A 16,662-nucleotide genomic window follows, 5' to 3' on the forward strand; every position below is an offset into this window, starting at 1 on the left:
CTAGTCTTAATGTGATTAAGAAAGTCAAAGAGTTTTTATCTCAAAATTTTGAGATGAAGGATCTAGGAGAAGCTGATGTTATCCTTAATATAAAACTGGTAAAAGAGATTAATGGTGGGGTGATTCTTACACAGTCTCACTATGTGGAGAAGGTGTTAAGTCGCTTTGGTTATAGCGACTATAAACCTGTCTCAACACCATATGATGCCAGTTTAATTCTTAGAAAGAACAAAACGATAATGCGAGATCAGCTGAGATATTCTCAGATTATTGGTTCATTAATGTATTTAGCAAGCGCTACAAGACCTGACATCTCGTTTGTTGTAAGCAAACTGAGCCGGTTTGTTTCAAACCCGGGAGATGATCATTGGAAGGCTCTTGAAAGAGTAATGCGCTATCTGAACGGGATAATGAACTATGCAATTCACTACACCGGGTACCCAAGGGTACTAGAAGGGTATAGTGATTCAAATTGGATTTCTGATGCTGATGAGATAAAGGCCACAAGTGGATATGTGTTTACACTTGGTGGTGGAGCTGTTTTCTGGAAGTCTTGCAAGCAGACCATCTTAACAAGGTCAACTATGGAAGCAGAACTCATAGCATTAGATACCGCCACTGTTGAGGCTGAGTGGCTTCGTGAGCTCCTTATGGACTTGCCGATAGTTGAAAAACCGTTACCGGCAATCCTAATGAACTGTGACAATCAAACGGTAATTGTCAAGGTGAATAGTTCAAAGGATAATATGAAGTCATCTAGACATGTGAAAAGGCGGTTGAAATCTGTCAGGAAATTAAGAAACTCCGGAGTTATAGCCCTGGACTATGTGCAGACGGCTAAAAATCTGGCAGATCAGTTTACAAAGGGTCTTTCACGAAATGTGATAGACAATGCATCTATGGAATTGGGCTTGAGACCCACGTGAGTCATTCTATAGTGGAAACCTGTCCTATGTGATCGGAGATCCCGTGAATTAGGATGGTGAAACAAACTAAAGTCTGACTGTGAGAAGAGAACCGTTGTGAAAAGGGCTCATTCCATGTATAAGGTGCATTTCTCTTCTAATCTGTATGGCAGGTTGGTCTATACCTTAATGTGTTCCAGGTGGTTTCTTTAAAATAAATGAGTTGTTTTCTTGAAACAAAGATGTTGTCCTACAGAACATCTGAAAGGAACACACCTATATGAGTTTGACTATTGGTCATGGTCTATGATAACTGGGTATTCTCTAGAAACTCATGAAGGGCATGGAGTATGACTTATAAGCTCCAAACCGCGGGGATGCTTTTGCAGCCTAGTACTAGTGTAGGGCTCTAGTCAAACTTGTTTGCACAAAACTGGCAATTCAAGGCATAGTCCATTGCACAGTTGTGAACAAGTGTAGCTTTTGTCCTAGATGGAAGTTCAACTTAACAGTCTCTGTCGAATACTGGTATATCAATGAGGGAATGAGGATATTTCTAGTGTGGCTTGAATTTCTTGGTGGGGATTGTTGGAATAATGGGCTTGGCCCATTTATTCTAATGCATTAAAAGAATTTAAAGCCCACTATTAAATGCTAGGGAATCAATGGCTTAATTCCGTACCGGGAATTGAGGAGGATCTCAACCGACTTAAAAGGTGGACTTCGTGTACATCTCTTGTGAAGCCGGTAAGAGGAGTACGGTGAACCACACGCGCGCGCTCGCCTCACCGCGCCGAGGCCGAGGCCGTGGCCGTGGGCGTGGGCGCGGCCGGCCGGACGGTGCGGTGAGAAAGACGTTTTGCTGTAAAGAGCAGTAAAGAGCATTAAAAACCGTGAGTTAATGTTGACACTAATAACCGGACATTCAAGGCTCTTTACGACGTCCAGGTTCGTTGAACCTGAGGCTCATCAAGGTCATTCATGACGTCCAGGTTCGTTGAACCTGAGGCACCTCATACCTATATAAACCAGCACCCTCTCCTCCCATCCTCACTCACTCAGCTCTTGCTCCAGGTACTCCTTCTTAGGAGACCTCTCCCTTCTCCCTCAGCTGCTTTCTGTCATTCCCAACGCTAGCACTGCGCGCATAGCTCTAGCGAGAGCAGGGCCTCCGGAACCTCTGCTTGCTGAAGGCCTTGCACGGGGCGCGGGCAATCAGGTTTTTGGGGAGCGTCTTGACGTGACTGCTCGCTCCCTGAACGACTACTTCGTCTACTTCCTGGCGTGTCCGTTCGTGCGAACAACTACTTCGTCTACTTCCCGGCGTGACCGTTCGTGGGACAGCACTGCGAACATCTAACTGCATCGACATAGTTCGGCTACTTCAAGGAAGGCCAGTCGAATAGCATGTCTATTCCAGCTGGTAACTGCGCAACCGGTGCCCCTGGCACTGGTCCCGCCTTGGGGTACATACTAAACCTATTCTGGTTTAATTCTTTGTTCATGCTTATTAGTGAGAATAACATGAACACATGCACATACCTTATACACACATTATCACTCATCATGAAATTGATAGTAATATTTGGAATTAAAATATATCGAAAATTGCCTATAATTCTAACAGAAATAAATCATAAAAGTTTAAATTTAATTCTTTGGTTCATGCAACCACAATGTACGGTTTCCTTACAGAAATGCCATAGTAGAATTAGTCATGCGGCGATTGATGGGTTCCCCCACTTCTTTCTGGAGAGGATTAACGTACACGAACAAGTAACAACTTCTTTTTTTAACACAGTGCAAAAAGGTAGGAAAACAGGACGATTTCATAGAATTTAACCTACCATACCCTAAGAAGCAACATCTACCAAAACTGCTGAAGACAGAAGGATTTCAAGCAGAGAGCAGCAGTACCGCACTACCGGAAAAATGGAAAATCCAAGTTCTAGCTAGCGGCGACGACAGTCCATGCACAACCACACGATGAACCCTGCGAGGAAACATCCGCTGATAAACCCTATGAATGCCGCCACGAACTGCTTGAACGGGACAGGTATCGGGTGGTCCTCGGACGGCGGAGTGCCGGAGGGCTCGTCGTACGTCCATAGCCCCCGGGGCCGGCGCCGGGGCGGGCGTCGGAGCGCCGAGCGAGTCTCGCGCGTCCACCACACGCACGACCATGCGCTGCCCCGCCTCGCAGCGCGCCGGCACGCCGCTGATGAAGTAGAAGAACCCCGGGCGGTCGAGCCTGAACTTGGTGTCGGCCCCGCCGCCCGCGAGCCGGCGCACCGGGCTCGCCGCGCGGCAGCCGCCGTAGTCGCCGCGGCGCACCAGGAGGACCGAATCGTTCTTCGAGTACTTGAAATCTGAAAATGGAACGCAGTCAATACGCGGCCGTCGATCGGTCGATCATGCTCAAGAATTAGTGATCATTCTCAAGAATTAATGCGGAGGTGGTGGAGCTTACCGAGGACGTCGCCGACGTGGAAGCGGTGCCTCATGGCCCACCTGCTGAGCGCGTTGGTGGCGTCGCCGCCCACCGCCTGGCGTCGTCCCCGACGACGTACACCACCGGGGCGCCCGACGCCGCCGACGGGGCGCCGAGGAGGAGGACGCCGCCGCAGGAGGCGGCAAAGACGGCGACGAGGAGGGGGGCGAGCCTGGCCATCGAGTGCAGGTCGATCGAGCACGCACGATCTCGCGGCTGTCGCAGCACTGCGGCTGCAGCAGGCCACCGCGAACTCGAGAGTCGAGACCCAAACCCAACTAAAGTGCTGAGCTGACAGCTGGGAGTCTGGGACTGGCGCGTCTCGCGTCTGAACCGGCCGGCCGTCTGTGTAGTGTGTACGCTACAAAGAAGGGGTTCGGCTGGAGAAGGCGAGAGCACGGGCGGAGAGGACGAGAACTTGCAGGGAAGCTTCCCCGTGGAGTGGCCGGCCGGCCGCAGTCCGGGATGCGAAGTAGCGAGCCAGCCATTACATGTGCCCAGGGCCGAAATGCGCGTACGTCTCCGTGCACCTAGGCCCCGGTTGCCATGGAACTTGCATTGCACAGAGAGCATTCTGCCGGGCAACTACCGGAAGCCTGCAGGTAGCTGCAGCTGGTAGGTGTACGCGGCGGCACGCGTTCCGGTGGGCGTCCGGCGGCCGGGCGCGTGTGGACGACAATGCATGTGAGGTGAGCTTGAGCCAACGCGTACATCAGAATGCCCGGGGTCGCCGTGTGCACGTGCCTGCGCTGCTCGGCTCCTTGCATGAAACTTGGAAGGCGGTCACTTTCAGACGTCAAACCATTCCAATCACTCAACCATGAACAGTGAGCTCGACTTAAGAATAGCATTATTTTCTTTTTTTTGCAGCAAACGAGCTTATTATTAGCTGTCAACGCCAATGGACGCGCTACTAGATCTGATGCCTTGACAGACCCAACACAAACCTTGCAATTGAATGGTTCCATCGTGCTCCGATCCACACTTCCACTCCCAGGGCCTTTTTATTAGTTTTCCACAGCCAAAAATGGCGCTGGAATGCTCGTAGGCGTGCATCTACACCACCTAGCGCGAGCGCTGGAATTAGAAGAACAGGGACACGAGCGCTTTGTCCCCTTGCCTCCGTGGTTTTCACCTGTTGGGGGAGGTACAGCTCTGCACTTCTGCAGCAGCGCGTGGCTCGTTGCCAGACCAGACATTCTCCGTTTTTCTTTTCCCCTCTTTAATTTCACCATTGAGATAAAAGTGGTAATTCATTCACCCCTGTCCCAACCTAGCTAGAGATCAAGCACCGAGTTCGTGACATGACTTCTTGACCACTAAACGCCTTCATCCAAGCCTATGTGCTTATTATTTTTCCCCTCCCCTCTCCTTTCAAAACCGTGATTAGTCTCTCATGATGAATAATTTACCATAACAATCTGTCTTCTAATACCAAAATTGCAAAAGTATAATTCTAACTGCATACTAGTAATTCATAGAGGGGAGAAAAAATATTTGAATTTCAGAGAACTCATCCCGGGTCATGAACAAACAGCGGCTACCAAAAGCACGAAAGACACAGGAATAAAGGTTCCAATCTGCACGCTATTGTCGACAGTTCTAATTGTTGTTGCAACATACACAGAGCCATACGATAGAGAAGACCAAGATAAATCCGGCCCCGAGCCCAATCGCCGCCGCCGCGAACTGCTTCTGCGCGAGGGAGAGCCGACGGTGCCCGCAAGGCGGCGTGTCGGAGGGCTGGGTCCCCGGGGCCGGCGTCGGGGCGCCGCTGGTGAGGGAGGGCCGGCGGGGGGCATCCACGACGCGCACGACCATCCGCTGGCCCGCCTCGCAGCGCGCCGGCGCGCTGCTGATGAAGTAGAAGAACCTGGGGCGGCCGAGCGCGAACCTGGTGCCGCCGCCGTCCGCGAACCGGCGCAGCGGGTTCGCCGCGCTGCACCGCTCGTAGTCGCCCAGGAGCACCGAGTCGTCGTCGCCGTACTTGAAATCTGACACGCAGATCAGGCGCGCCCCATCGATCACGCACGGAACCAAGAACGCTACAAGCTAAGCTCGCTCGACACAGGCTTGCGGGGGGCCGGCTGCTCGGCGTCGTGAGATCGAGGTTACATACCCAGGACGTCGCCGACGAGGAAGCGGTTCCTCGCGGCCCACTCGTTGAGCGTGCCGGCGGCACCGCCCACCCCGTCTCATCGCCGACGCCGTACACCGCCGGCGGCCGCGACGCCGAGGCGGCGAGGAGGAGGACGGCGAGGCGGAGGCCGGCCATTGGCGTGCGGATCGACGATCGAGCACGTACGCACGATCTCGAGCTAGTGCTGAGTTTTGATTTGGAGTTTTGCTGCTGCGCTGCGCTGCGAGCCGCCCTGGCGTATGTGTGCTGCAGCTGCAGCTGCACGTCGCGTCTGCACTCTGCACATGAGAGGGTTTGGCTGTCTCGAGCCCCGTTTGCATTCGGAGGGCTAAAGTTAGTAGATTTTTACTATTTAAAAGTATTAAATAAAATATGTTTATAAATTTTTTTGATAGATGGTACTAATTTACGAAATAAATTTAACAAGCCTAATTAATCTATATTTTACTGCAGTGATGCTACGGTAGAAGCACTGCAATGCGTTTAAGAAGAAAAGCGAGCGGAAGATTATAGAGTTGTAATTACATAGAATCAAAAGAACTCATACACCAGGCAACTAGAGAAACTAAACATTGGATACAAAGGGTACAACATCTAGCTCAGGGCGGCCACAAGCCTTAATTCTCTAATAAAAGAAGCAACTCGGCTTTAACCAAACTGAACACCTGAATCGGAGTCAGAGACCGATGCTCAAAAAGTCTCCTGTTTCTTTCAGTCCAAAGGCACCAAGTTGTGATCATTAGAACTGCAGCCACCGAACGCTGCTTGTTCAGAGTCAGGTGTCGAAGGTTGTCCTCCCACCAAGTCTTGACATCGTGTTCATCAGCTGTCGGCTGTCGGATATTCAGAGAAGCCCAATCGAAGACCAGCAGCCATACTTCTTCTAGCAAAGTTGAAAGCCAGGCAAAGATGAACCGCAGTTTCCAGCTTCTGATCGCAGAACGGGCAAACCGGATTGCATGGCCAGTTTCTTCGTGAAAGGTTATACGATCGGCGTGCCCTCTTTTGATGTGGAGCGCGCTGGTCGATCGGTCGGCCGGAGCGAGCCCTTGTGCTGAGTCTCTGTTCGCTGCCATGCATGTGACCCCGACGCTGTACCAGGGAATACAAAACCGCTCGATAATCGCGATTATCGGTGAAATTTATCGTTACCGATGCTAGCTGAGAACGTAAACCGACTGGAATTTCGCTAGATTTCAATGAAAAATTCAAAAATTTAAAAAAATTTATAAAAAGTAGAGAACTTATTTTTATAAAAAACTAGACCTTCTCTTGATTCCAGAATGTTGTCACATGTTGAAAACAACAATTGTTTGCTTAGGAAAAAAATATTTTTATCTAACTACCCGTTACCATCCACTAACTCATGCGATTAAGGCCGATTTTCGTACGATTAAGGCCGATAATCAATATATATGCGGCAATTATCGATGATGCTGCAGCTGGGAGCGAGAGAGTTGATCGTGGCGTCGATAATCGAAGAGACCGAAGAATGATTAAATTGATATGCCGAATGCCTTCATGTATGGACTATGTGCTTGCTAAGTTTGTACGTGGCTTGTATAGAGTATGTACTCTTTTTTCTATGCACTATGAGGTTTGTATGAACTATGCACTCTTTTATTTCTGTGAACTATGAAATTTGTATGGACTATGCACTCGTTTGTTTATATGAACTATGCACTTCGTGGTTTGTATATATGTGTAAATTCATGTGCTTTATGCAATTTTATGGGCAAAATATGTAAACATGTTTATTTCTTAGGCAATTCTATATGCAAAATTGTGCATGTATGTGTAATTTATCTAATATAATATAATACATAACCTAAAAAATTAAATGCTATCAAACCTTTATTTTTTTTCCACTGCCAAAATATATTTTCAGTAGGCGAAGCGATAAATCGTTCAGTTTGCATCGATTATCGATGATAAATTGTTGAATTTCATTTTTTTGAATTTAGGTCTCTTTACCAATCGGTTTTGACGAATTTTCACCGATTTTCAACTGATTATCGTTACCGGGGCTCACTGATAAATGCTGTATCGCCGGTAATGTAATCCCTGCGCTGTACACGGCCGTAACCTGACGCCCGGATCGAGAAGTCCGTAACTCGTAAAGGTCGTCGTGACAACTGACAAGACAAAGCGAAGCAACGTCGATCGCTGTGCCAAAGGCTAAGGCAACACAAATATATTTAAACCAAGTAGTCTACAGTGGTGGACACCATTCATATTAGACTATAGCTATTGCAAAATTTAATGTTAAGTGTAAAAATAAGTAGTAATAAAGTGACATGGTGAAAGAGGAAGGAGAGAGAGAAAGAGAAAAGAGCGGAAGGAGTAAGATAAATTGATATTTCATTCCTTATGGATGGCCCATAAGCATATGGCCATCTTGTGCTATGGACTACTACGTGGATCACCTCTATAATGGTTAAAATAGGTTGAACGAATTATTTTAGTCGTTATGGACTGCTTTTGGAGCATATTATTATCGCCTACCAGAAGAACTTTTTATTTTTTTTCAACAACTATGTGCTTGGGCTGCTCATCTGAAATTTGCGGTAATTTGGTCGTTGTCCCAGACAGCTACACTACTAGCTAGAGCCGCAGCGGACAACCAGCAGCGAGACGACCTAGCTACCGCGAGCGTCTATTCATAGCACGTACAACTAGATGTTGTATCATCTATATATCCGTTGGAGATAATAATATTCTAAAATAAAATAAAATATCCTAAATTAAGATAAAAATATTTTGAAACATTGTTATCTCTAACCTTTTATTTTATTCTGGAACTTAGCACATTGTTATCTCAGCGGACATGTGCGATGATACGGCGGCTAGTCGCACGTGCGATGAATAGATATCCCGGCTACCGCGGCCGGTCCAGCGCCGTGCAGATAGAGGTGGTAACGGATCATAGCCCTAGTAGATCAGGTTAATCACTTTGCAGCTTTGCTTCTGATGAGAAGTACTCCTCCGTAAAAAGAATGCAACTCTCACTTTTGAAGAGTCAAACAGTTTCAAGTTTGACCAACTAGCCTATCAACTCGTGCCCCGCACGGACTAATTAGAATTAATATAAAAATAAGTCTGATAGTTAATAATTATAATTATCTATTTTACGCCTTCTTTCATCTATTAAATATTCTAACACATGCTCTAAAATACATATTTATCTTTATCTAGTTGCAATAGATTTCATTTTGCATCACATCTCATATGTGTTTGATATATATTTAATTGAACCATTTGTTTGTGAATTGGTATTCTTATCTCTTCCATCATATATGAATACATGGTGACACATATAGTGGGTAGTATTTTTATATAAATAATAACATAAATAAATATTAATAATGATAGATATAGTAATTTACAATTTTATATTGGTGTACTTTAATACTTTGTTATAATTATATAATTTAGATTCAAATTCAGGGGTTACTTTAACTTATAATAATAAAATAATTGGATAATTTATATGTAAATTTAGAGGGTTATTTGTATTATTTTTATAATGGCATCAATGGGTAATTTACATGAAGATTAGAGGTTACTTTAGATTTTTTTTATAATGGCAGATGTGGGTAATTTAGATACATGTTTAGGTGTTACTTTAGTATATTTTCATAATGAAAGATGTGAGTAATTTATTAGAAAAGATAACAGATCCGATGACTATTATGATTAGAGTTGTTGTATTGATGGTCGGATATTTATGATTTTTATGAGAATTTCTAGGATTTTATCTTTTTTTAGAGTGTCCACCTAGAATTCTAGGTTGCTTCACGTAGAGGCTTCAAAAAGTAACCTCCAGTTAGTAATAGTAAGATTTTATAGAAAATAGTATTAATAATTATGTTACAAAATAAGTATTATTAGATTAATTATGTAATATATTTTTATAGTAGGTCTATTTGGAGATATAAATATTAGTGATTTTTTGTATAAATTTGATTAAATTTAAAATTATTTGATTTCTCGAGAAGCGAGAGTTGCATTTTTTAGGACGGGGGGAGTAGCCAAGTTGTTGGAATCGGAAGCGAGTAATCTCCAAGGAATAATGAAGCCGTGTCCTTATAGAGTTGATCCGAGCACTGATGACCGACCGCTGCCCGCCTGGCCCGACCACCTTGTGGGGTGGGGGATGCATGGCATATGACCCCATTTCCAAACATGGCAAACTGACCTGCAGCTGAATCACGACTCATGCCGCGGCGGTGCCATTGCACTACCACATGACACCACGGAACAAGTGACCGTGCATGTGATGGTGAAGCTCCGTCCATCATCGACAAGTCGATCTGCTAAGGATCGCCGTGACAGGACGTACTAAAGTGAAAGGGGCCTCAAGTATAACCCTTTTTTAATTTCTAACACCTCGCCGCACCGATGCAGCAGCTGTTCAGCTGGTTTGACACAATGCAATGCAATGCGGCAAGAGGGATGCATGACAAGGAGCATGCAGCTCGCCCTCCTGGCTTCGCGGCCTTTGATTCGACGAGCGACCCACCAGAGTTCTGTGTAAGCGCGCCGGTGACCGGGCCGCATGCAGCTCGTTGCTCAGAGCCACAGACGATGAGTGCGCAAAACATTACGCATGACCATACATACTTGTGCCGTTGTGCAGTGTGGCACGACAACCAACCCTACCAGCAGCTACGTACTAGCCCACTACTGGCTCTGCTCTGTGGATCCATGACGGTTGCATACGTGCCCGTCGTGGTAGTGCAGCAGGAGCATCCTCCTCGCCGCCATCTCGATCGCGCGCGCCTGAGGACGACCGTGCCCCGTCTTTTCTTTTCCCCCTTCTTCTTCTCCTGTCGTCACGTACGTTACAAACCCTAGGGACAGAAGCCTTTGGTTTTATAGTCCCAAGCACCCCGGCGGCGCGCATGCGATCGATCGATCGGCCGTGACTCCGGCTCGTATGCGGCTTCCGCGCATAAATGGAAACCCTCGCGCACGCATGCCATACTTACCCTGCAATACCAGACATACCAAGCTAGTATAGGAAACCAAAACCAAGCTTAGCTTTGGGCACCGCACGACTTCACCGTCGGCTTCGGTGAAACCTTCCTTGCTCACGAGTCATGACCACACATACCCCGTGTGAACATTAAGGCAATCGGCAATGGAGCAGCTCTTTCTAGTTCTCGCGGCGCCATTGGAGTTGGAGTACTGGATAACGTAGCACCGCGTCCGCGTAGCTAACGGAGAAAAGCAGCAGAGTAGCAGCTGGGCCTGAGAGGCAGAGACGGAGTAAGCACGAGCACAAGAACCAAAAGGAGCCCAAAACGTTCTCTTTTTTAGGGAAGGGAACCTACCCAACTAAACAACAGTAAGATGTTAAACTGGGCTCAGTTATCTTTCGTAGCCCAAGTAAAATTGCGATGGCCCAAGCCCAGGTTTGGGGTGGCCAGGGGAGATGCAGGCATACATGCAGCGCACCCTGCACAAACAACAGTGCTCTGAATCCTGACGTCCGGCACTGTGCTAGTAGGACTAGCTAGTACTAGCTAGTGTCCCCCTGTCGCAATCTTGAAACTTCGAAAGGGGTCGGGCAGGCAGCTTGGAAAAAGCTGAGTTTCACCGTTTCAGAGCTCAGAAGATAAGCGCATGGCATCTTGGCTTCACCGTGGAGCAGGGGCGGAGCTACAGTCAAGCGTCGACGTCAGCTGACATCGACGACTTGACGGTAATCTTATATACCATTGATTAGCTTCTCTCACGGTGCAAAGCAAACCTGATCCCGGCTGCCAAGTACAAATCTGCTATTCAGGTAGCCCATAAATCCTGCGACCTAGGGTGCCCAAGTACAATAGCAGTGTGAGGTCCAAGGTTAGGTAGCTGGCACCCCCAAAGCCCCAATTCTCTAAGGTAATTTCTTTTCTTTTTGTAAGATCATGACTTGGGCAATCGATTTGGTATTTGAATTTTTATCCTAGGATTTTGTCATTCCTAGACGGGTCAATCTCTAGAGTCTGATCTTTGTCGCAATTTTATAAGTTAAGTGTTCTGAAATCAGAAACAAATGCAAACAGAGGAGCCTTCTTAGCCTCTACGATGCATTCCTCTTTGTAGCAAATGTAAAAATTTTGATAACTCGTAATAATGGACTAATGGCTATTGTATATCCCATACGCTATCTTCTATTGTGTTTAATTATGTTCACTAATTTAATAGGTAACTAAAGCACGTTAGAATGATTCTTAAAAAAACTATCACCAACCGGTGAGCCAGGTATTCTGCAGTTGCACTGACAACGGTGGCAATATTTTCTGCCCTCGCCCCTGCCGTGGAGAGCAGGGCACCGATCTAATTGGAACTTACAGCAACATCTGTTCTTCTTCTCTCTTTTTTCAACTTCAACCAGTCACCAAGGAAAAACACCGGTGGGGCCATGGCCGTGACCATCTCAATCACCAGCGCGGGGGGCGGCGCGCCTCTTGAGCCGGAGTCGCCGGCGGCCGGATCATCACGGCGAGATAGGCCCGACGTCCGGGTCATCGTCCCTTTTCGTCACCTCACCTCACCTCACCCGTGCGTCCCGTCTGCATCTAGGTGCCTATGATGTGTGCGGGTGGCTATCGCATCAATCATCGGTGACCCTTCTATCTTATCCCGAACAGGAGGAGTTCATGCATGCGCACCGATCATCGATCAACTACCTTCCTGTCATGCCGTGTCGTATCCAGGAGAAAGCCCGGAACCGAGATAGCGCTGGTCACCGCGGATCACTTAAGCTTGCTTCCTGACTGGCATGGCGTTTGGCATCAGCAGGTGATACGGCGACTCGTTCCTGACTCCAATCTGCGAGAAAAATGGGTAGAAGATGCTCACTCTCCTTCAGAGTTCAGACACGACCAAAATTAGCCGCGCGGCGCGGCCGCGATGCGTTTCTTCGTTTTCTTTTCCCTGGTCGACGGGCGCCGCCGCGCCAGCCGTGTTCCCATTCATCCTTGGAGGCGCACGGGCGCCGCCGCAGCATGAGCAGACGCGATCGATGCGCCTTGGCCACAAGGACGATGGCTCTCCTGTCGTGTCGACGCGAGACAACCAGACAGGGGAACGGGAGCCCCGCCCATCCGCCCTCGCGTTTTCCACGACCTCCCGTTCGTTCAAAGCACGTTGTGCACAGCATAGCGGCTTACGGCCTGCACACACTCCCGCAGTCAAATGCGTGTTCGCTTCGTCGTCGGATGAGGCCAGGCCATCCCGCCGGAAGCTTATCAGATGACGCTGCTGGAGAGGTCAGGGCAGGGGATGATGCTTACTACTACCACTACTACCTGAGCCGTCTCGTCTGAATCCGACGTCGCAACAGACTTGTCCGCGCGCGCGCATAATTGGTGGTGGCGCGCGACGACGCCAGCGACAAGGGCCTGTGACCTGACCTGCTGTGCGGCCTCGCTCGCTCGCTCGGCGCCGCTAGGCAACACGCGCGGAACGCACCCGAGACGCCCGGAAGCAAACCATCCTCGCACCAAAGCGACAAAGGCCACGGTGACGCAACCGGCCGGAGCAGGCGGCCGCCGCCGCCGAACCTCCCATCCGACGCGTTCGCGGGGCGTTGGCCGTCGGGCGACCTGAACTACTAGCTGTAGCGGAGGTGCTTCCTGCCGTGCCACCGCATATGTTACCATCCGTTGGATTTGGATGAATTTTGATTCGGTTTTCGCTTCAAAGAGATGCCGTTCTGGTTTTCCACGGTTTAGAACGACGTCCTTCGCCTGGAGGAATTACGAAGAAAACAGGGCGATTCGCACACCGATACTAATTAGGCGATAGGATTAGCAGAGCCCCCGCCCCCGCCCCCCGGGTACCACGGCCGCGGCGGCGAGGGGTTCTCTTCCTTTCGGGGGCTAGGAGCGCATGTGCCATCGGCGACGCGGGCGCCATCAGGCGGGGCCCGCGCCGTTGATGAGCGCGCACTCCGCCACTCCATGGGCCATGTGACCTGCCCCGCCTACTAAACAAACGCCCAACCTGCGGTGCCTTTCAGCGCCCTGTCGGTCACCCCCCCACCAAGGCTTCTCGCCCGCCCGCCCGCCCGTCCATGCTCGCCGGCCGGATCGCCGCAGCAAGATTCCCGTGCCTTCTTTCCGTTTCTTTTTTCCGGAGGATGAATAGCCGAAGATGGTCCTAATCTTCATCCGAATTCTGCAAAAAAAAAAATCTGAATACAGACTTGCACAAACAGCCATTCCAAGCAGAATTTTTCCTCAATTCGCATGGACACGAGCTGATCTTTTCGGGGGTGAATTTTCCTCGATATTTTGCTTGTTGGGGACGAAGCATGTACACGAGCTGAGCTCGTAAAAAGCGCTACACCACAGCCGCGGGAGCACTGCACTCTCTGCTGCGAACTGGAGTATTTACACGCTACAGCGACAGCACCGGAAACAACAAGAGGGGGACAAAAAGTTTGAAAAAAAAAGAAGAGAAAAAGGGAAAGCAACAGCAACTCTACTACTCCTAAGCTTTGCTACGCGCACACGGAAAGGCCACACGGAGCCTGCAGCACACAGCCGGGCGCGCGACGACCGCGGGTCGTGGGGGTGGGGAATCCGGCGGGCGCAGGACGGATTCACTCGCACTCCGGGTACCGGAGCCCCGGCGTGTCGTCGACGGGGACGGCGGGGACGGGGACGTGGGCGCGGCAGAGCGGGCAGGTGGCGCGCTCGTACCGGAGCCAGGTCTCGAGGCAGCCGCGGTGGAAGAGGTGCCCGCAGGGGAGTCGGTTCACCACCGCCTCGGCGCCGAACCCCGCCAGGCACACGCTGCAGTCGTCCCCGGCCGCCGCCGCCGCCGCGCCGCACGTCGTAGTGACCCCCGGGATCGGGCCGAGCCGCGCCGGGCGGAGGAGGGGCCTCTGCATCCTCTCCGCGGACCCCGGCCCCGCGGCGGACACGAGCCGGTCCCCGCTGCCGGCGCCGTCGGCCTCCCAGTCCCCGAGGTCGAGGAACACCAGCGCCGCCCGCACCAGCCCCGCCAGCGCCGCGAGCGAGATCACCGCGTTGTAGACCAGGAAGCCCAGCAGGCTGTCCCGCGGCTCCGGCATGCTCGAGATCCCCATCGAGGCGGAGGCGGCGAGCTCGAGGCCGAGGCGGATTTGGGGGGATCCGATCCGGGGACCGGGCTGTAATTTCCGATTCTTTCGAGGCTGTCGACGCGAGGGGGTGTGGAGGGCAACGGAAGGAATGGGGATGGACACGGCGAGGGGGAGGGACGGAGGGGGCGAATTTATAGCGGCCGGCCCGGCTCGCGTCCGCTTCCGCTATCGTGTTCGGGTGGTCGCACGGCGCGCCACCGCCGTTAACCCGCGCGCTGACGGCTGGTGCGCCCGCCGCTGGATCCCCGCGGGCGCGCGCGCCCGGCCGTCCGATCGGCGGGGGGACATCCCACATGCGTCGGTTCGTGGCGGCCAATAATGCCCCCACGGCTTTGGGTCGTGGCGCCCAATAATGCGTGCATGGTTTGTGAGGGGCAGGGAATCCGAATTATTCAGGCCCCATCCAAAACCCGTCTGCCGAGCTCACTGTGCCAAGACCCAAGAGTCGAAGAGCACGATGAGTCGTCAGAGCTCAGAACCCACGACTGCTTTGCTACACATCGACCGTCTCCACTCTCAAATGTAGACGTCGCCACGGCTCGCGGAGACGGAAATATCGGCGCTTTTGTTCGCCCACGCGACGACGGTGTGTTTGAGAAACCTCGCGGCGGTGCATTCTATGCCAAACACGGGACGGGACCGAGGACGACGGCGGCCGCGAGCGGCAACCCGCAGACACGGCGCGCGCACGTCCGCAGCCAGCCAGCGGCAGCGCTGGCCGTGGCCGGGGGCCGGGGAGGGTCGCCGTCGGGCGGCACCAACTTGGCTGGAGCGCGTCGCCGTCTCCCCAGACGAACGTCCACTCAGACGCTACGGCCGCTGCCGCGCGGGGGCCCGGACGGCGACCGGTGCGTGCGCGGCCGCGCCATCGCGGTGGCGAGCGGAGCGGCCGGTGGGCGCGTAGACCGACGTGTTAAAGCGCCTCACGTACCGCGGATACGGAGGAGACGAAATTGGGAAGACGGCCGGTTGCCGTCGCGATCGGCGCCGCGAAAATCATTCGGGAGCGGTGCATGCCGAGGCGAGCGGAAAGCCAGGACGACCAGGCTCACCCGGTGTTGCTGCGTTGCGTCTCGACTTGACCACCGCCGGCTTGACTTGGGGTCCCGTCCCGGCGAGCCACCGCAAACAAATCCAAATCGCGTCACTACTCTGTTCCCCCCAAATTCTCAGCGTGCTTGTCCGTGCCTGTCCCTCTAAACCGCAGCACGGTCGCAGCGATCAGCGCCCGTATCATCCGCCGGGGATTACGACGGGATGAAAAGAACACGCCCACCGGCGACGCTCTGGCGCGGTCGGAGCGCGCGCCCGACAGCGCGGGGGACACGACCAAGCGCCGCGCCATCCCGTGGCCCGATCTGATCCCGAGCGATCCGTGATTCCATTTCCATCGATCAGGTTGCCTTGCCTGCCTCCTTAACCAGCCGCCGGGGCAGCGCGACCTGCGCCGCGGGCCGGCCGGCCGGCACATGCAGGCGGCGGGGCGGAGCGATCGCCGCCTGGTCCGCCACGCGGGCTAGCGGACGAACCCGCGTGGCGGTGTGAACGGGAAGGCAGGGGAGGGGGGAGCGAGCGCGTAGCGGTGCGGGGGTTGGATTAGTTTAACGAGGTGGGGTGGGGGTGGATCAGATAATTAAGGTTAGATTAGTGGGCGGATGCTTCTGGTGGCTAATGACTTTGGTTAAGCGGGAGATTTGGCCGGCGATCTCGGCCGTGTGGACGACCGGTGATGTCAACGTGGGCGGTGCTGCGCCACGCAGCGCACCTGGAATGGAAGAACCCGATGACCGTGAAGCCCCAGGCTCCCTCCCGCGCTTTCTGCCCAACTTGCTGGGGTCCTCCTTGTACTCGTGGCCGTTTTATCCCTAATCTGATTGGTCGGGAGAGTGGCACTCCACTGCGTCGATGCTCGAGAGAATTCTAGTTGCTGCTGCATTTTGACATTTTGTAAAGGCTTTCATCATGTGAACCAACTCTTATTTTTTAAAGAAAAATTCACAAG

At 51.7% G+C, this 16,662-nt stretch overlaps 1 protein-coding gene and 1 pseudogene across 1 annotated transcript; both read right to left on the reverse strand.

The window, feature by feature from the left end:
- Nucleotides 1-1,690: 1,690 nt before the first annotated feature.
- On the reverse strand, nt 1,691-5,671 carry LOC112881125 (annotated as a pseudogene).
- An 8,125-nt stretch (nt 5,672-13,796) lies between these two features.
- LOC112881485 (probable E3 ubiquitin-protein ligase XERICO) lies at nt 13,797-14,756 on the reverse strand. Its single transcript, XM_025946191.1, has one exon. The coding sequence runs from the start codon at nt 14,622-14,624 to the stop codon at nt 14,136-14,138; it is 489 nt and encodes a 162-aa protein (XP_025801976.1). The 5' UTR covers nt 14,625-14,756; the 3' UTR covers nt 13,797-14,135.
- Between the last annotated feature and the right edge of the window lie 1,906 nt (nt 14,757-16,662).

Source organism: Panicum hallii, chromosome 2 (genome assembly GCF_002211085.1).
Source record: "Panicum hallii strain FIL2 chromosome 2, PHallii_v3.1, whole genome shotgun sequence".
NCBI classification, from domain to species: domain Eukaryota; kingdom Viridiplantae; phylum Streptophyta; class Magnoliopsida; order Poales; family Poaceae; genus Panicum; species Panicum hallii.

Coding starts and splice junctions, on each gene's coding strand:
- LOC112881485 (XM_025946191.1), bottom strand. CDS start 14,624: ATGGGGATCTCGAGCATGCCGGAGCCGCGGGACAGCCTGCTGGGCTTC.